General features: G+C 35.0%; 1 protein-coding gene across 11 annotated transcripts in view; it reads left to right on the forward strand.

Annotated features, from left to right (window-relative positions):
- Window positions 1-20,962, forward strand: part of COL24A1 (collagen type XXIV alpha 1 chain) — a 338,176-nt gene that overhangs the window by 239,909 nt on the left and 77,305 nt on the right. For all 11 annotated transcript variants that reach the window (XM_074376091.1, XM_074376094.1, XM_074376086.1 and 8 more), the window contains 5 exons: window positions 10,021-10,074; window positions 11,849-11,956; window positions 17,598-17,651; window positions 17,906-17,959; window positions 18,612-18,668. In XM_074376091.1, coding sequence (XP_074232192.1) covers window positions 10,021-10,074; window positions 11,849-11,956; window positions 17,598-17,651; window positions 17,906-17,959; window positions 18,612-18,668 — 327 coding nt within the window. The remainder of the gene's footprint in view (window positions 1-10,020; window positions 10,075-11,848; window positions 11,957-17,597; window positions 17,652-17,905; window positions 17,960-18,611; window positions 18,669-20,962) is intronic.

Genomic DNA, 20,962 nt, shown 5'->3' on the forward strand with positions numbered 1-20,962 from the left:
CACTTTTATCTTGCTACTTTTAAAATTTTCTCTTGGTTTTTGACTTTTGACAACATAATTGCAATTGTCCCTCAGTGTCCATGGGGAATTGTTTCCAGGACCCCCACGGATACCAAAATCTGCAGATGCTTAAGTCCCTTACATAAAATGGTACAGAATTTGCATGTAACCTACACACATTCTCCCAAATACTTTAAGCCATCTCTATATTACTTATAATACCTAATACAATGTAAATGCTGTGTAAATAGTTGTAACTACAATTAAATGCTACATAAGCAGTTGTCAGTGCACAGCAAATTGAAGTTTTGCTCTTTGGAACTTTCTGGAGTTTTTTTTTTTTAATATTTTTGATCCCTGGTTGGTTGACTCTGCAGATGTAGAACCCACAGTTACTGAAGGTTGACTGTATAATGTGTCTCAAAGTAACCCCTTTGGGGTTCAACCTATTTGGGGTTCTTTAGACCTCAAAAATCTGGATATCTAATTCTCTCCCCATATTTGGGATTTTTTCAGCTGTTATATCTTTAAATAGTCTTTCTGCCCTTTTCTTCTCCTGGTGTTTTATTTGACACTGTCCCACAAGTATCATAGTCTTTTCTTCATTCTTTTTCATCTCTTTTTTTCTTTTTGCTCCTCAGGATGATTTAAAATGGCTTATCTTTTAAAGAAATAGCCAATAAATCATTAAACAAACAAACAAACAAATAAAAATGGCTTATCTTTGAGTTTACTGATTCTTCTACTTGGTTGAGTCTGTTTTTGAAACTCTATTGAATTCTTCAGTTCAGTCATTATATTGCTTATCTCTAGGGTTTTTGTTTTGTTTATTCTCGTGGTCTCTATTTCTTTGTTGAACTTTTCATTTTGCTTATGCATTGTTCTCCTAATTTTATTTAGTTATCTGTGTCTGTGTTCTTGAAGTTCACTGAACTTCTTTGAGAGGATTATTCTGAATCTTTTGTTAGATAGTCCATAGGTTTCCATTTCTGTAGTGTCCGTTATTGAAGCTTTATTAGTTTCCTCTGGTATTGTCACCCTTACCTGGTTCTTTATGATCATAGTATTGCATTGATATTTGCACATTTCAGTAAGCAGTCTCCTCTTCCAGACTTTACAGATGTGTTTTGGCGGGGAAAGACCTTCACCAGTTTGCTCTGATTAGGGAACTGGACAGGTTATCTTTTAGCATTTGTGGGCAGGCACAGCTTGCCAGTGGGGTCTTCAGTTTGGTGAGGTCCCTACCCATGCCCTGAAGCAAGGAGGGGTTGCCACTGCCTGGTCTCTGCAGTTTGGTTGGCCAGCTGGCTGAGCTCCACATTGTAGTGGGGCCATTAAATAGGCACCTTGGTTGGGTAGGGGTGCTGTCCAGGCTTCACAGTCAGATAGGGCTGTTACCTGGGTTCCATAGTTACCTCTGGTAGGGTATGGTCTCAGGCTGTGTTCCCTGGTAGGACAGTACCACTGGTTGGACTCCACAGTTGCACAGGACCTCATGTGCTCTCTAACTGGATGTGGCCCTGGCTGGACTTAATGTTCAGGCAGTGCCTCAAGCATGGTTTCACAGCTGAATGGAGCTGCAGGCTATGTCCCAAGTTTGGGTAGAGTTGCAGGTTGTGCTTTGTGATCAGATAGGTGGCTGGCTGTTCTCCTCTGTTGGATGAGATCACTTGCCAGGCCGTCTGGTCAAGTGAGACCTCCAGCTGCATCTTACACATAATACTCCTTGGTAAGGTGGGGTTACCTTGCCTAGGCCAGATTACAGGCTGTATTTAGTGATTGGACAGGGATGTAGGCAGAATTCTGCTGCTGGGTAGGGCTGTTGGCTTGGGTCTACAGCTGGGAAGTACCTTGGACTGGGCTCCAAGGCTTCCTGGGGTCACTGTTCACATCCCTGGTCATGAGGGGCCAGCGCCTATACTCAGCAGTGGGGCAGGGCTGCTGGCTTGGCTCCCTGCCTGAGCAGGACTGCAGTGTGGACTCCACGGTTGCCTAAGCTCCCTGCCCGGGCTCTCTGGTTGAGTAGAATGGAAGTCTACACTTAGCTGTTGGGCGGGGTTGCAGATTTACTTCTCTGCTCAGGCAGGGCCGTGTAACAGGCTCAGTAGTAGGGGGACTCAAATCATGCAGAACTGCCAGCCAAGCTCACACCAGCTAAGCTCTGCAGATGAGCAGAACCATTGGCTGGGGTCTCTGCTCAGGAGCTGCTACAAGCAGGAATGTAGTCCACAGACATCTGAGTGCTGGTTGCTATAAGCTCTGCCCCTCTTCCCCATCTATTTGATCCCCAGTGGTCAAGCCCCAGGGTTCCCCAAATGATCCCCATGAAGCAAGGCCTGACTGGGCCACCATGGATGCATCTGCACCACTAGGGGAGCTAAATATCCTCCTTGGCTTCTCTTTCTCCCACTAGAGAAACTACAGGCTGAGGGAGCTCCCTCAGCATGGTTCTGCGCTGGCCTGGGGGAAAGACAGTGCAATCCAAATGAAACCTCTCTTCTTACCCTTCTGCTGTGGTTCTTCTCAGTCTTTGTGGTTCAAGGACATGCTTCAGCCTCACCCTCAAGTTCTAAGCCACACTTGTTGAGCCCTGGGCTTATATTTTGCCTTTCTAGGGTTCTTGATAGTTTTCACTTTTTAGAGGACTCATCAGGACAGGACCCACAGAGAGGCCAAGTAATCAATGCCAAGAAAATGTGGTTATCTCCCTGAGAATTTTTTATCAAATTCATTTTTGTTTAAGAAAGCCATTAACAATTATTAATGGTTTAGCATGCATTTTTTTTTTTTTTTTTGGTCAACTAGCCTAGTTCCCTAAGAGGGATCCTGGCTTGACCTTAAAGTTGATGGTGAGGGGAACGCAGAACTAAGAAAAAGAAAGTTCTAATCATGCCATTGGGTAGCAAAGCCAGCAGTCCCAGAGAGAGATGATGCAGCATGACAGATGGTGATGGGCAGAGCAGAGATGAAAAAGGGACTCAAAACAAGACATGGAAAAGTGATAAATACAGATTTCATCTGCTTCATAATTTTTCCCAGGAACAATCCTGCCTTGTACACATCATCGGTGCCTTTTTTAGTAACAACACATGTGTGTTTCTTTTTCATTCTTTTTGTTGTTCTCCTTGGAATGTTAAATGCCTTTTAGCTTATAAACTCAATAAAAAAAAACATGGCATATTTCTTCAAAAGAATTTTATGATCCAAGGAACTGTTGCTTAATCAGGCAGCCTAATGTTGGATTTATTTTTGCACTTCAAAAAAATTCTTAGGCTATGTCACAAAGATGCTACCTTAAAAATTCTTTAAAAAATAAACAAGAAAGAAAGTGAGAAAAAGAAATAATTTTTTTCAGGTGAAGAATTGTTCTTCTTACTTTCTAAAAGATTGGAGAATGAGATCTGGATTGAAAAATAAGGCAAGGGAAGCATCAAGAACAAATTCCCAAATCCAAGATATAGACTTTTTGAACAGAGAAAAAGATTGTGTATTGTATGCTTGAATTCTGTGCTAAAACGTTCAGTTGTGTAAACGCATAGCTCTGTATGAGGAAGGAGTTTGCAAGCATCTGAGAGGAAGCATCTGCCTAACTTATGGTCCATCATTCATTTCTAGAAAAATGTATCACTCTGGCATCTAAGATCTAAACAGACGTGAAGTTCTGCATTCCAACGTTGAATATTTAATAACAAAATTCTCTTGTTTAATTCCTTTAGGACAAAACTTGGTGAGAATTACTGAAATGTGATTTTTCCCTTCTGCTTAGGGTGGTATGATATTAGGTAAAGGTGAACATCTTAGAAAATATCGTACCCTTTTTAAAGATCTAATAGTGTCTTTAAAGTGAAGTCAGAAAACTGAGAGGAATATCAATAGTTAGGAAAGAATAAGTCATACATGACCCGTGTTTCTGAGACAATTTCCTTGGAAACCCTGAAAAAATAAGCATTTCGGAAACTTGAGGTCAGTGTCATTAAGGACTAAAGGATTACCTAAATTCTTATCTTCTGAATGATTCCTGCGACTCTGGTGTTAGGCTTGTTTGTTGTAAACTGTTGTGTCATAAGGCAACACAAAATGGAAAAGGCTCCGCACTAACCACTGTGTAAGAATTGCTCAAACCTCTTCTCTTTCACTGAAGAGCTGTACATTCTTGGGTGAGTAATTCTCTGGTTTCTGAGTTTACACATTACACATAATAAAGGGGTTGGAGCTGTGCAGAGCTTCCCAAGATGGTTGCGTCACGGGGGATGCTGAATTGGCATGACTTTGTTCCTTCTATTCCTACTTGAGTCAGAAAATATCCTTGCATATCTATTTAACATATTAGTTTCTATATAGCCTTTTTTGGAGAAGGAAAGTTTATTTAGCTTTAAAAAATTTGTTAGCTTGGATGTTTTTGAATTTGTATTAGCCTTACAGACTGTGACTCCCTAAAATGTATTTGTCCATTCATTAACTCAGTGAAGGGTATGAGTTGCTTCTATGAGCCAAGAACTCTGTTAAGCACTGGGGATACCAAGGGCGACAAGATAAGCAAGTCTCCTGATCTCAGATTTTACAATATCATGGAGAAGACTGAAGCAGACAAGATCACTGCAGGTTGTGATAAATGCAATGATGAAAATAAACAAGCTAATGATAAAGAATAACAGGTTAAGAGAAGGGAAGCCAACTAGTTAAGGGTAGAGAAGCTGTTTGCACTAGGGCAGTGAGGAAAGGCTTCTCTGCATGGAAGAGGATTGAGTTGACACCTGAAGAATGGGAAGGAACCAGTCATGCAAAGAACTTTGGGAGGTCTTTCAAAGTAGATGGGATAGTAAGGACCAAGATGTGGAGGCAAGAATGATCTAGGTATTTTTGAGCTATGGCAGCATAGTGAATAGTGAAAAGTTGTTTGAGATGAGCTTGAGAAAACAGATAGGAAGCAGATCATGAAGGATGACTTAAACCATGGTAGGAAGTTTTGGTTTTATTTAAAGTGTTCTAAAAAGCCATTGAAAAGTTTCCAGCACAAAAGAAACATTGTATCTGATAGGAGTACTCTGAAACTTTCAAACTTTGTTTAGCAATATCTATTGTTATTGGCTATCTCAGGGGTTAAAATAAACTCCAGAAAAAATAAATAGACAAAATGAATTTGAATTACAAAAACACGTGATGTGCCAAGACAATACAATGAGGGAAAGAATGATCTTTTCAACAAATGTTGCTGGAACTATAGGATACCCGCATGCGAAAGAATAAAGTTGGACCCATCCTTACACTACACACAAAAATTAACTCAGACTGGCTCATAGACCTAAAACTATAAATGTCTTGGAAGGCAACTTAGGAGTAAACCTTCATGACCTTGGGTTATGCAGTCTCCTTAGAGAACACCAAAATTGTAAGTAACAACAACAAAAAAATAGATTGGATTTCATTAAAATTAAAAATTTTATGCCTCAAAGAACACCATCAAGAAAGTGAAAAGACAACTATAAAATAGGAGAAAAAACTTGCAAATCTTATATGGTATCCAAAATATAAAGAACTCTTGCAACTTAATAATAAACAGACAACCCAACTGAAAAATGAGCAGTCTTTAAATAGATATTTTTCCAAAGGAGATATACACTTGGCAAATAAGCACATGAAAAGATGCTCACCATCATTAGCTATTAGGAAAATGCAAATAAAACTGTAATAAGATACCACTTCACATCCACTAGGATGGTTATAATAAGAAAAAAACCCAGAAAGTAACAAATGTTGATTAGAATATAAAGAAATTGGAACCTTTATTCATCATTGGTGGGATGTAAAATTGTGCAGCCACTTTATAAATCAGTTTGACAATTCTTGAAAATGTTAAATTCAGATTTACTGTATGACCCATCAATTCTATGTGTATATACCCAAAAGAATTGAAAACAGTATTCAAATAAAAACTTTTACATGGATGTTCATAGCAGCATTATTTATGAGAGCCAGAAAGTGGAAACAACCCAAATGGTCATCAATTAATAAATGTTTATTAATGTAGTATGTTCTTACGATGGAATATTATTTGGCAATAAAAAGGAGTAATATACTGATCCATGCTAGAATATTGATGAACCTTGAAAACATGGTGGTTAGTGGAAGCAGCCAGTCATGAGAGACCAGAGATTATATGAACTGTCCCAAATTGGCAAATCTATAGAGAAAGAAAGCAAATTGGTTATTCTCTGGGGCTGGGGGTTTAGGAGGAAACGGAAAGTGAACTGCTCATTGGTACAGGGTTTCTTTGGGGGTGATGAAAATGGGTTCTAAAATTAGTTGTGTTTGTGCAACTTGTGAATTCGTGCACAACTTGCACAAATTGTGATGGCTGCACAGCTCTGAGTATACTAAAAACCACTGAACTGTACACTTTAAGTGGATGTGATATGTAAATTATATCTCAGTAAAGTTGTTAAAAAATAGATGTGATGTGTTACTCTTGAGACAACACAGCTACTCTCGCAAAGTTTAAAATAAGAGGGAATCCCAACTCCTTCCTCTATTTTATAAGTAGGCTGAACTTCATCTATTCTCTGTCAACATGACGTTTATTTAAAAGCATTCTTATTCCTGTAATCAATGAAGAAATCTATTAAAACATGCACATTGTAGAAACTGTTGCTTTTTTCCCACTCTGCCCTACAAGCCTCTGAATACACAAATGGGTTACAGTGGGTCATGTTAACTTTTAAAAGCTAACATTTTGGAACAAAATATTACTTATGCATTTCAGAATAAGCACTAAAATAAACCAGCCTAATATAATTCACCATTCCCCAAAAAAGAAAAACTATCTTTAAAGGCAAAAAATGTGAGCTAAAGAACCAGGAGAGACCTTTCTGATTATGCTAAGAAAAGAAAATGCTCTATAGAACACAGGCGACCCCTTTTCTCACACATAATGAGCTCTTCGAATATGTGCACAAGTTTACTGTGCAGAAGCTTCCTAGTAGATCCATATGTTCTATTTCCTAGAAGCTAAAAAGTAGCATAAAAAGACCTCTCACTACCATTGGCCTTTTATTCACAAACTTTGGTTTTACTTCCAACAGATAGTAGATGCTCTTTGAGGTGTTACTTATTTACAAATGAACCTAGTAAATGAGCTACTGTCTGGTTAAGGCTTAGTATTTTCTACTTTGGGCCTCCATCCTATCATTCATTTGTTTGTTTAATGTTTATTAAGCATCAGTTGTATGCTGATTACGATTCTGGGTACTGATGTTACGACAATGGACAAGGTCTCTGCTGTCTTGGAATTTACATTATAGAGTGGAAAGGCAATGAGAGCAAGAATGATAATTTCTCATAGTGATAAGTGCTATGAAGAAAATAAAACATGGTAAAGGGGTTACTTTAAATGGATGGCCACAGAAGGACAACCTGAAGGTATGTTAAGCCAGATTCCTAAGGATGAGAAGAAGCTAGCGGTATGAATATCTGGGGAGGGGGGAAACCTTTCTAGGCAGAAGGTGCACCTAGTGCAAATGCCCCAGGCTAGAGAGGGCATTTATCAAATGCCCTATTGAAAAAAAAACAAACCCGAGGGTTGGGGGCATGTGGCTAGGGTGTAGTAAGTAGCTGGAAAACATGGCATCAGAAGTAGAAGGAGGTAGATCATGTAGGGGATTATAGGCCATGGCAAGAGGTTTGAGGATTATTCTGATTGCGGTGGGCAGCCATTTGGAAAGTTTTACACAGGGAGAGATGTTTGATTAACATTGCTGGTGATCCTTTGGGTTATTTTGAAGAAAAGGAACATAAGGGTAAAAGTGGGCCAAACCACTTAGAAGCCTGTGGCAGCCACGAAGATGAAAAAAATGACAGGGTGGTTTGGAATGCAAGAGAGCAACAGAGATAGTAAGCAGTGATCAGATTCAAGACATATTTTGGAGATACAGTTGACTGGATTTGCTCATGATTTGGATGTTGAGAAAGAGATAAAATATAATATAGAGTGAATCCTGGTTTTTAGCCAAAGAAACTGAGTGGTTGGTCATGCCATTAAGTGTGTAATAAGGTTATAAATTGGTACTTACACGTGTGCAGGTATGTAGTTTCTTTATTTCTGATTCGTCTGGTTTTCCTCGCAAGCCCTAACTTACTGATTAGTGAGGAGTGGTTGGGGAATTGGGGGAGAGAGAGGGAAAAGTTTTATATCCAATTCAGTTGAAAGCTTAATCTATTCCTGTAATTTGGTGTAGTCTCTTTAAGTAATGCTCAGACTCTTACGATGCTTAGTGTCTCAAATTTACCATCCCTCCACCTCCCTCTTTTACTGCTTTCTAATACTGAGTCTGTCTCTTGTGGTAGAGATGAGGAGGTGCTGGATCTGGAATATATATATGCAAGTGTTACTCATACTGAGTGCTTATTGCAAATTTGAGAGGATGCAAAATAAGCACCTAATGCTTGGGAATACATAAATGGAGTTAAAGTTCAAAGAAATGCGTGGGAATGATAAACAAACTGAGGACAATGGTTGCACCTGAGTGAGTGAGGAGACAGGGTGCTCTATCTGCAAACATAAATGTGTGTGATGGGACTTCAGTTGTGTGTGTGTCTGTGTAGCTTCCACTTCATAAAGTTGGTGGTGAGTATATGAGTGTTCATTATAGTTTTAAGATATTTTATATATTAAAATATTACATATAAAGAAAACAGAAATTAGTGAGAACTAACCTTTATTGAGCTCTTCAGTGTAGTCTAGACCTTTCGAAGCTTGACATGCCTTATCTCATTCAATCTTAGTAACTCTTTGAAGAGGCATTATTATACCCCTGCTGTATAACAGGAAACTGAGGCCTTTAGAAGTTAGATAATCTACCTGTGGTCATATGGCTGTTAGGTGACAGAACCAGAATATGAGACTAGAGCAGTCTGACTTCTAAAAGCTCACATGGTTGACCTCTCTGAATGTTAATCAGCCTCTCTCAGAAAGCTCACGTTAACCGCAAAGGAGTGTCATGTTAATGCAGCTGTCATTTCAACCTCTGGATGCAGCTAGAACTGCAGCAGTAGAACTTGACCGCCTTGGCCCCCAAATGCAGCGGACTTGCTGAGGCCAGGAGTACGTTTACTCAGGGGCACAGGGCGTGAGTCATTTCCTTAGGTATCTGTTTATTCGCTCAACAAATATTTATCAAGAGCGTCCGAAGCACAGTGGTAAACCACAATTTATTTCTTGTCTGCTTCTTCTTTGCAGTTTGCCAAGCGTTGGGACACAAATTTGAGATTTCCATTTTCATTTCCAACTAATGCAAGGAATGCTGTGATTAATTATTAGCTATTTTAGAACTTGCAACCTGGCTTACTGTGGATCTCATTTAAGCCTAACCATTTTTGACCTGCAAATTCATATGACATCTGAAATATTTAGCCACTTGTTACTAAAAAAAAAAAGTGTTTATTGAAAACTTGTAGTCTACTTTTGTCTAAACAAAATACAGATTGTAATGAAAATAGTGTTTTAAATAATTTAATATGACTATCTTCTTTTTCTCTGTGTATTCCCCTCTCCTTTTTCCCACAAATCAAAGAATATTTCCTTAATTTTATACTCCACTGAGATTTTGAGATTTCCCTTGACCATGTATTAGATATACTTTATAATTCTATACATTCAACAAGATATTAATTAAACCCACAGTAGCTCATAGAACTGATAAATGGATACATTTGGGTTTACTTTACCTACCTTCTAACTAATTAAATGAGTGTACTGAAACCAAGTTAATTTTCCTCCTGAGGTTAAAAACAGTTTAGTTTTGTCTATCTTGGCCAGCTTGTATATGTGAACTTTACTTGCTAGTAACAGCTATTCCTCTAAATCATTGTGACTTCTTTAAACAATTACGCAAACATAATACTGTTGGGAAGTAACCTTCATTTTTACTTAGTGTTCAGTTCAGTGATTATGTGATATAAGTATTTAAACATTCCATCTAGGCCTTTCTTTAATAATTTATTTCTTTTTTTATATTAAATATTCAGGGACCTGAAGGAATTGTGGGAATTCCAGGACAAAGAGGTCGTCCAGGAAAAAAGGTAATTTTTTTGTTTTCATCTTTTATTGCTGGTGTGCCCAGTGCTCCATAGCATACTATGATGTTTTCATTAGTTTTTAGTTTTTAGTTTTTGTTTTGGGGGAGGTAATTAGGTTTATTCATTTATTTATTTATTTTAATGGAGACACTGGGGATTGAACCTGGGACCTTGTGCATGCCAAGCACACACTCTGTCACTGAGCTATACCCTCCCCACCATGAAGTTTTTATTTACACTAGAGATAAAGCAGTAAAGAACTATAAATTTGGCTGAAAAAGCACATTTGCATAAATTAATATTTAATTCCACTTAGGAGTACTTATTACCTTAATTATCTGAAGGCAAATTTTCTACTTTGCTTTTCTCCTGTTTACCAAAAATTCTTTAGCAGACCATGGGCAGGAAAAGAGAGAAAAGGAGACTACTATACCATTGGTGCTGTTTAGTAACAACTGTAGTAAAATACTTAGGGGAAAGAAATATTATTAGAATTGTTTCTAGATTTGTCTTAATGTATTTTTCTAAATTGAAAATGTTAATGATTAATTTTATCTGTCGCATATATTCACTAAGGAACACAAATCAATATGTTTTATTTGTTTCCTTTATGTTTTACTAAGAAAATGTGATGCGTTTGTAAAATTTAGTACATTATAATGAAAAAGTCATCCTGTACGGAGTAAATAATTTGTTCAAGTATTAGTGAAACATAAAACTGATTTTCCCATTGTACTGCAACAGTTCTGAATATATTTACTGTAATTAACTACAAATTACACCATATTCTAATTCCCAAAATCCAGTTCTGTCATTTCTGTGAATATGTACCTTGTCCATCTTTCTCATAATTTGGAAGCAGTATAAGAGATAATAAAAGATAAAAATGAATGAGGTAAATTTTAATTGCCATTCTTACCCATGAAAATCACCCCAATATTGGAGTCTGTTTTCATCAGATATAATATTATGTCTGAAATCAACATTAGAAGTAGGACAGTGCAGGTCCTCACAACAACCTGTGCCTTTGGGAAAACATGTGAATTATTACGAATACCAAGAATGTCCTGGCTGTGATCACAGTTTAGTTTTTCTTTGTGTCTACTTGACTACCGATAATAGAACAGGTTGGTTCCCACATTCAGAAAATGAATTATAACATTTAATGTTACTTAAAAGCTACTGAAATTTGGTGCTAGAGAATGATCAGTAGGTTTTTGGAAAAGAGAAGGTAATTAGTTTTCAAAGGATGTAAAATGATGTTAAAAAGTTACAGATTTAAAGGACAAACTTCAACCAAGTAAGTGATGGTCCCGAATACACAGAACTACACACTGGAGCCTTTGTGTATTAGACAGATCTTTGTGGCACTGAAGTTCTCTGAAGAAACAGATTTCTCATCAGGCCTGTGTTTTCTAATGATAACAATAAATACATGCATAATGTGTACATACATAACGTACATAACAAATTTCAAAGTAAAAAACTTGGTTATTTGTAATTCAGCATGAGCACCAGATCTTCCCTGCTTGTTTAGCCAGAGCATTTTTTATATTATTTTTTCTAAAATTACTTTTAATTACATCTTTAAGATAGCCTAGGTGGTGATGGTATGTATGTTATTGTCAGCAAGGGTCTTTACTTTGAAGTTAAAGCAAAGTTAATATTTGTAGCATTTTGCTTACAGAATATCTTCTGCAGTCATTCCGGTATATGATATATTTAGTTAATCTAAGTGTAAATTTGCTTTTACTTCTGTCTCTTATGGCACCTGTAGGGTGATAAAGGACAAGTGGGGCCCGCAGGAGAAGTCGGAAGCAGAGGTGCTGCAGGACAAACGGGGGAAAGCGGTCCCAAGGGCTCCAGAGGAACTAGAGGTGCTGTGGTCAGTATTTGATTTGTTTCCAGAACTGAGTTCACTGTGGATGGAAAAGAAATGTATCCATGTCCTGAAAGTTTCATCCCTTGATTAATTTTACAGAGAAAGCAGTAGTTCCATTGAAAATAACCTACCTCCATGGGATATGGAGAATTGTGAGCATTCCACGGTACTTAAATGGCTTAGTGGTTTCTGGACATGAAAAAGGAAAGGGGAAAATATGTCAGGATGGAAATAAAATATGAAATAAGATTTTTGAAAATCAGATTATAACTCCTAACCTAAGTAGGAAAGTTTTGTATGCCTTGTACTTAAAATCAGGATTTAGTATCTGTATAAAACTATGCTGTCATGGTTGACAAATTGCTTTGAAAATTAGGTTTACTTGAAAATGGGTTTTATTTATATGCTTGGACTTCTATATATTTATCTGGGGATTATTTTCTCTAACCAACTGTGATAAATCTCCAAAATGTCTGCTAGTTTTTAATCTTTGCTATGAACTGTATGTGATGCTGGAAACAAAGGTATCATGATGCTTCTGAGCCTGTGATGGCAGAATTACATTGCTCATGTATTTGAACCTGTTCAGAAGGTCACAGCACGAGAGATGCAAAATGTTTAAGAGATTACCCAATTTAGTCTTTTAACCATTTCATAAACTTATTTATGGAATGCGTGTGTATTTCCTAGCCTCTGTCTAAATATCACAAATGGCTAGACTTTTCACCAAGGTTTTCTGGAGACCATTGCATAGTCTGTCTGTCATCTGAGGTAGACATCCCTCAGGTTCATGTAAGTGTTCCATTCCTTAATGTCACCTTATTGCTCCAGGTCATTCTTAGTTCCTTGCATTCAAATTACTTATTTTTTTCTGTCTTTGGCTTATGAGTTCAAAAACATTCTATAATATGATTGGGTTTTTTTAATGTTTTTTATTCCAGATTTATTGAGCGTAGTTGACATAGAGCACTGTATAAGTTTAAGGGGTATAACATAATGATTTGATTTATATACATCATAAAATGATTATCACAATAAGTTTAGTGAGCATATCTCATATAAATAGAAAATTAAAGAAATGCAAAAACTATATTTTTTCCTTGTTATGAGAAATCTTAGGATTTATTCTCTTAACTTTCATATGTAACATACAACAGTGTTAATTATATTTATCATGTTGTTCATTGTATCCAGAGTACTTATTTATCTTAGACCTGGAAGTTTCTACCCTTGACTACTTTCATCCAGCCCCCCTCACCCCCAAACCCACCCTCCACCTCTGGTAACCACAAATCTGATCTCTTTTTCTATGAGTTTGTTTGCTTTTGAAATATAATTGACTTACAAGACTATATTAGTTTCTTTTACACAACGTAGTGATTCAGTATTTCTATACATTTGAAAATGATCACTGAATAAGTTTATTATGATGTCTAGTTACAATATTGCACCATACAGAAATATTAGATAGTTATTAGTTATATTCCCCACACTGTATATTTCATACTGATGACTCATTTATTTTACAACTGGAAGTTTGTACTTTTTAGTCTTCCACTCCCTCTCCTTTGGCAACCACCTGCTTATTCTCTATTTGTATAACTCTGTTTTTGTTTTGTTATGTTTGTTCATTTGCTTTATGTTTTAGATTCCACATAAAAGTGAAATCATACAGTATTTGTCTTTCTCTGTCTGACTTTTCTCACTTAGCATAATACCCGCTATATTCATCCATATTGTCACAAATGGCAAAGTTTCTTGCTTTTTATGGATGAGTAATATTCCATTGTATATTTTTACCACAGCTTCTTTATTCATTTATGTATTGATAGGCACTTAGGTTGCTTCCATATCTTGGCTATTGCAAACAATGCTGCAATGAACATAGGGATGCACTATCTTTTCTAATCAGTGTTTTTGTTTTCTTTGGATACTCAGGAGTGGAATTGCTGGATCATGTGGTAGTTCTATTTTTAATTTTTTGAGGATCCTCCATACAGTGTTTCACAGTGGCTACACCAATTTACATTCCCACCAACAGTGAAAAAATGTTCCTTTTTCTCCACATCCTCATCAACACTTGTTATTTATTCTCTTTCTGATGATAGCCAGTCTGACAGGTGTAGGTGATATCTCGTTGTGGTTTTGATTTGTGTTTCCCTGCTGATGAGTGATATTGATTGAGCACCTTTTCATGTGCCTGTAGGTCATTTGTTTGTCTTCTTTGGAAAGAATGTTTAGAGCCTCTGTCCATTTTTAATTGGGTTGTTTGATTTTTTTGTTGTTGAGTTGTATGAGTTCTTTGTATATTTTAGATATTAACCACTTACCAGATTTATCATTTGCAAATATCTTCTCCCATTTATTAGGTGGCCTTTTTGTTTTGTTGATAGTTTCCTTGGCTATGTAAAAACTTTTTAGTTTGATGTAGCCCCATTTATTTATATTTGCTTTTATTTATTTTGCCTGAGGAGACATATCCAAAAAAAAAAAAAATCACTAAGACCTATGTCAAAGAGCATACTGCCTGTGTTTTCTCTAGAAGTTTTATGGTTTGAGGTCTTAATATTTAATTCCTTCATTTTGAATTTATTTTTGTGTCTTGTGTGAGAGAGTAATCCAGTCTAATTCTTTTGCATGTAGCTGTCCAATTTTCCCAGCACCGTTTACTGAAGAGGCTGTCCTTTTCCACTGTATATTTTTGCCTCGTTGGTCATAAATTTCTCATATAAGCATAGGTTTGTTTCTGGAATCTATGTTCTGTTCCATTGATCTATGTGTCTGTTTTTGTGCCCGTACTATGCTGTTTTGATTACTGTAGCTTTGCAGTATTGTTTGAAATCAGGGAGTGTGATACCTCCAGCTTTGTTCTTTCCCAGTCAATCTTGAAATTGCTTGAGAAGAAAAACAAATCAATTTGGGCTATTTAGGGTCTTTTGTGTTTCATTCAAATTATAGAATTACTTGTTCTAGTTCTGTGAAAAATTCAGTTGGTATTTTGATAGTGATTGCACTGAATCTGTAGATTGCCTTGGATAGTATGATCATGTTAACAGCAGTAATTCTTTCAGTCCATGAACATGGTATATCTTTTCATTTGTTTGTGTTGTCCTCAGTTTCTTTCATTAGTGTCACAGTTTTCTGACCACTAGTCTTTTACCTCCTTAGTCAGATTTATTCCTAGGTATTTTATTCTTTTTGATGCAATTGTAAATGGGATTGTTTTCTTAATTTCTCTTTCTGATAGTTGATTATTATTGTATAGAAATGCAACAGATTTTTGTAATTTTGTTAATTTTATAACCTGCAACTTTACTGAATTCATTGATGAGCTCTAGTAGTTACTTTGCAGAGTATCATGTCATCTGTAAACAGTGGTAGTTTTATGTTTTCCTTTCCAATTTGGATTCCTTTTATTTCTTTTTCTTGTCTGATTGCTGTGGCTAGGACTTTCAATACGATGTTGAATGAAAGTGGTGAGAGTGGGCATTCTTGTTTTGTTCCTGATCTTAGAGGAAATGCTTTCAGCTTTTCACCACTGAGTATGATGTTACTTGTGGGCTTGTCATATATGGCCTTTATTATGTTGAGATAATGTGATTCATTTTCATTAAGCATGAGAACAAATTTATCGAAAGAGTACTGTCTTCAAAACAGAATCCTACTTTGAATTTTCTCTAAAAAGAATACTCACTCCTTAAATTTTGATACAAGTTCCCAAACTACCTTCCTAAGTGGTTCACCAAATTTACTTTCCAACCACCAGTACTTAATCCTTTTAATGTTTGCCAGTCTGATAAATGAAAAAGGGTATCTCATTTTCTCTCTTACATTCTCCTGATTGCAACTAAGTAATTTGTATTTTTCCTCTGGAAGTTGCCTGTTCATATGCACTTTATATGATTTCCTATAAGGGTATTGTCTTTTTTTTATTAATTTGCAATAACTTCTTATATATTTTAGATAATATATTTTATTAAGTATGTTGAAAAATATGTTACAAATGTGCTCCTTTCTGTCATTTATCTTTTAATACTGTTTTTGAAATCTTTTGCTGTACAGAGGGTTTTAATTATTATATAGTCAAATTTGTCAGTCTTTTGCAGTCTGGGTTTTATCTGCTCATTAGAAATGGCTTCCCTACCTAAAATATATTAAAATATTCTTCCATATCCATCTTCTAATACTTGATAGCTTCATTTGTACTCTTTAAAGCACATGGAGTTTGTTTTTTTGTGTTTTGTGTTTTGTGTTTTGGTTTTTTTGCTATGATGTAAGTTGTAAAGACTAATTTTATTTTTTCCAAATTGTTAGCCAGTTATCTCAATCCCATTTAATAAACAATCAACCCATTTCCCACTTTTCTGGAATGCTACCCTTACCATAAACTACTCTCAAATAATCCTTGATCTGTTTTCATTCTCTATTTTTTTCCTCCATATGTTATCTGTTCCTAGGGCAATACTATACCATTTAAATTGTTATACTATTACAGAATCTTTTGAGCTCTGTTAGGGCAAATACTTTATAATTTGTTTTTCTGAAAAGTTTGGCTCTTACTATGATTTCTTTCCTCCTTCATGTGAACTTTAGGATCAATTCAGCAAGTTCCTTTAATATTGAATCATTCAATAGAAAAATACTGTATGTCATTCCATCTGTTTATACCTTCTTATATATCCTTTAATGAAGTTTTGTTATTTTGTTTATCTCTGTACTTACACCTTTCTTATTAGGTTTATTGTTAGTTTCTTATAGATTTAATCATTTTAAATGTAATCCTTTTTCCATTACGTCTTCTAATTGGTGCTGTGTAACTTTATATTCATTTTAATGACTTTTGGTGATTCTCAGGGTTCCTTAGGTAACTAATCATATCACCTCCTCTTATTTATTGTTCTTACCATTACGTTGATTTGAACTGGTTAGTGTGGTGTTTGGCTAGTCACATACTTGTTCTGTGCCTTAATTTCCTTATCTCCTATTTATTTTAAGACTAGAGTAGGAGAGTTGATGTGGAAACTTTTCGATAATATGAAAGATAAGAACATTTTTAAGAGTGTAATTTTTGCTTTTTTCAATTGTCTATCTTTTCAGTAGTTTAGAGATATTTACTGATTAGCCTTTAATTTATACGGTTTTCTTATCTGTATAATATTGATAATAAGAGTAATAATATGGCAGTTATTACACATGTTACCAACTATTTCTATTTTAACAACTTTGACTAGAGCTGAAACCATATTCATCAAAGCATCTAAAACTATCAGTGAGTAAATTTCTTGATCCCATCATGACAATATCAAAAACTATCAGAACACTCTCTCATTTATAGTGATGCACATCTACCACAAACTTTGACAAACTACATTTCCAAAAATTTGCTAGAAGCCTGCAGGATCTCTTAATATGATTAAGGATGTTCATACCAGAAGTGTAAACCAAAGAGAGATTTTTTTTGTGGAATTTTATGGTTCAGAAGTAAAATAAGATGAAAGTTGGAATGTTATTTTTTTGTTTTCTTATTTCAGACTAGGTTGAATTTCATACCTTGAAGAAAATCTAAATTTTAAATAATAAGAATACAATTGTAATCACTTAAAGAATTGTCTGTTTTCTTTCTAATGTTCACTTTATTTTTTAGGGACATTTAGGATTGATGGGACCTGGTGGAGAACCAGGAATTCCAGGATATAGAGTAAGCATTTTTCATTGGAAATAAGGAGTGTATATTTGCATGAAAACATTATATAAAGATGTTATGCCATATATGAAAATTCAGATGAAATCTCCTGATAAACCTTTCTGAAATATTTAGGCCCCATCCGCCTACAGAGTGAATCCTGTTTTTCTTTCAGAATAGTGCAATATCTAATGGCGTGTCCATGGTGGTCATAGGTAAAGCATGTACAAATGATATGGATAATGTCTACTTACTTGTCCTTCTGTTAGGGCCATCAAGGTCAACCAGGACTGTCGGGGTTGCCAGGACCTAAAGGAGAAAAGGTGTGTGTGTATTTACTGACTTTTTAATCCTAAAATTAAACATTGAATAGATGTGTTCTTTCTGAAAGTATTCATGGAAACATTTTCAAAGAATAAAAGAAGCATTTTTCAACTTGGAATGTATTGCAAATTCTAGAAGAAAAAGAAATATCAAGGTGCAAAAATTTAAATAAATTATTAAAATATCTTTGAAAGTTTGTTTCACAATTGAGGTGAAATAATACATGTTACAGTGGTTTGCAATCTGTAAAACTTTGTGACAATAATATTAAGTACTTATTAAAAGAGATTGTGAGACTCTAGATTAAATGACTATAGTACATTTATAGTTAAATATTTTATTAGTTAAGAATAATTATAGCAGTACACCTCTTGATTTGTCATATCATTGGAAACATGATACTTTGAGAAAATTAGTAAGCTGCTTTTTATGTAATTAAGGCAAATTGACACTTCTCCAAGGAGAAGTACGTACGGATTACAACTGGTATAAAGTATCATATGCTAAATTTTATAGGTAAAAAAATTTCATTTTAAAAAGATAAAACCAGACTCTCTATTTTATAACATATTAGAAAATAATAGGCTTTGTATTTTAAAGTTTGTTTTATTAATTTGGCTTTGTTCATCAATCATTATCTTTAATATATAGGGTTATCCAGGAGAAGATAACACAGTCCTAGGACCACCTGGGACTCGAGGTGAACCAGTAGGTTTTTTTCTAAAATTATTTGATGTTTTAAGATAAAATGCAATTACCATCATAGATTCACAACACCAATCACATCTTTTCAAGGAGTCTTATGTTATTACTTTTGTAACATGGTTTTATATGAAAGTAGTATTTACAGTCACATAATCTAAATATGGAAACTATTTATAGCCAGATCAAGGTCCTTAGCACAATATAGAAGTTTAATACAGTAACTTTCCAACTCTGATTTTCAGCATTAAATTTAGGATAACTTTTTACAGAGATTATCAAAAAATTACATATGCTAGACATTTAAGACAGATATTTCTTTATAAATCAAATTCAGATTTATTTTTAAAGTATTAAAAAAACCTAACCTGTATTCTTTTTTATAGTAATTTACACACAGTTACCAAATGATATCAAAACTCACCTAACTAGTTATTAGAACTAATACTTTAAAGATCATTGATCTATAGTCTTCTCATTAAGCATTTTAAGGATTAGCTGTAACCACGATTTTTGAAGGGTAGCTATTGTAGCTTTGATTATCTAAATATGTCTCTGTGTTCATATTTGACTAAAACAATCTTAAAGATGTATGTAAATTGAACTGGTAATACAAAAAATCCTGGGAACAGAAATAAATACAATTGGTTAAAGTTTCCATTTTTCACATGATATCATATAGGATTAAAGAATCCTAAAACAGAACAATCAGAATATGTAGTCACTACTGAGGTTTTGATCTGACTCTTTGGAGATGGTTGAAAGGTGTACTTTGTTTTAGAAATAGGAAAAGTTCTAAAGTTGTCTGATTAAATCAAGCCACCTCATATAAAGGTATACTCATCTATAAAAATATATAAAATTCTTTATCAGAAACTATTGACAAAACTAAAAGAAAATGTACAGAATGGGAGAAAATATTTGCAAATGATATGACTGATCAGGAGTTAGTATCCAAAATATGAAAATATCTTATACAACTCAACAGCAGAAACACCAAACAACTCAGTTAAAAAATGGACAGAACACCTGAACATTTTTCCGAAGAAGACGTAAAGATGGCCAACAGGCACATGAAGAGATGCTTAACGTCATTAATTACCAGAGAAATGCAATGGAAACCACAATGGGATATCAATTCACACCTGTCAGAATGGCTATCATCAGAAAGAACACAAATAAATGTTGGCAAGGATTCAGAGAAAAGGGAATTCTTGTACATTGTTGGCGGGAATGTAAATTGGTGCAGCCACTGTGGAAAACAGTATGGAGGTTTCTCAAAAAACTAAAAATAGAACTACCATACGACCCAGAAATTCTACTCCTGGGTACATATCCACCCCCCCAAAAAAAAGAAAGAAAAAAAAACACTAATTTGAAAAGGAACATGTACCTCAATATTCATAGCAGCACTATTTACAATTACCAAGATGCGGAAGCAACCTAAATGTCCATCAATAGATGACTGGATAAAGAAGATGTAGTCTGTATATACAATGGAAAATTACTCAACCATAATAAAGAATGAAATTTTGCCATTTTCAACAATATGGATGGGATTGGAGGGTATTGTGCCAAGTGAAATAAGTCAGAGAACGGCAAATACTATATGATATCACTTATATGTGAAATCTAAAAAAATGAAATGAAATAGTGACTATAACAAAAAAGAGACTCACAGATAGAACAAACTAGTGGTTACCAGTGGGAAGAGGGAAGCTAACACAGGGAATATAGCCAATATTTTATAATAACTATAAATGGAATAAAAGCTTTAAAATTGTGAATCACTATGCTGTATACCTGAAATTTACATAATACTGTATTTCAAATATACCTCAATTTGAAAAAAAGAGTTCCAAGTTACCCTAAAACTTATAGGAATTTAGGAAAATAATCATTAAGAGATAAAACGATTTTTTTAATTCTTAATCAAATATATTCTAGTCTTGCTAAACCTCTGAGAGACAAAAATGTGGAAATAGTGCAGAAATTTAAAAGTAAATGGAAAACTACGGGCAAATGGAGTATAGTTGTGCTTGTTTTCCCCAGATTCAGGTATGCCAGGATTAGAGAATGTCACTGAAATGTAATAAGTGTGTTAGAAGTCTAACATAACAATGGCTTTATCTAGTAGGCATGGGACAGGTGGGAAAATTATACCAAGAATATTCTAAATAATTAAAGCAGAGTCAGAGATTATTGTCTTCACATTATGTCTAATATTTTTATCCACATAGGAGTAAGTTAAAGTTTATCAATTAATGGCCCATAATAAATTTTATGGTTTTGCTAATAAT

This window comes from Camelus bactrianus, chromosome 13 (assembly GCF_048773025.1).
Source record: "Camelus bactrianus isolate YW-2024 breed Bactrian camel chromosome 13, ASM4877302v1, whole genome shotgun sequence".
In the NCBI taxonomy this organism is placed as follows: domain Eukaryota; kingdom Metazoa; phylum Chordata; class Mammalia; order Artiodactyla; family Camelidae; genus Camelus; species Camelus bactrianus.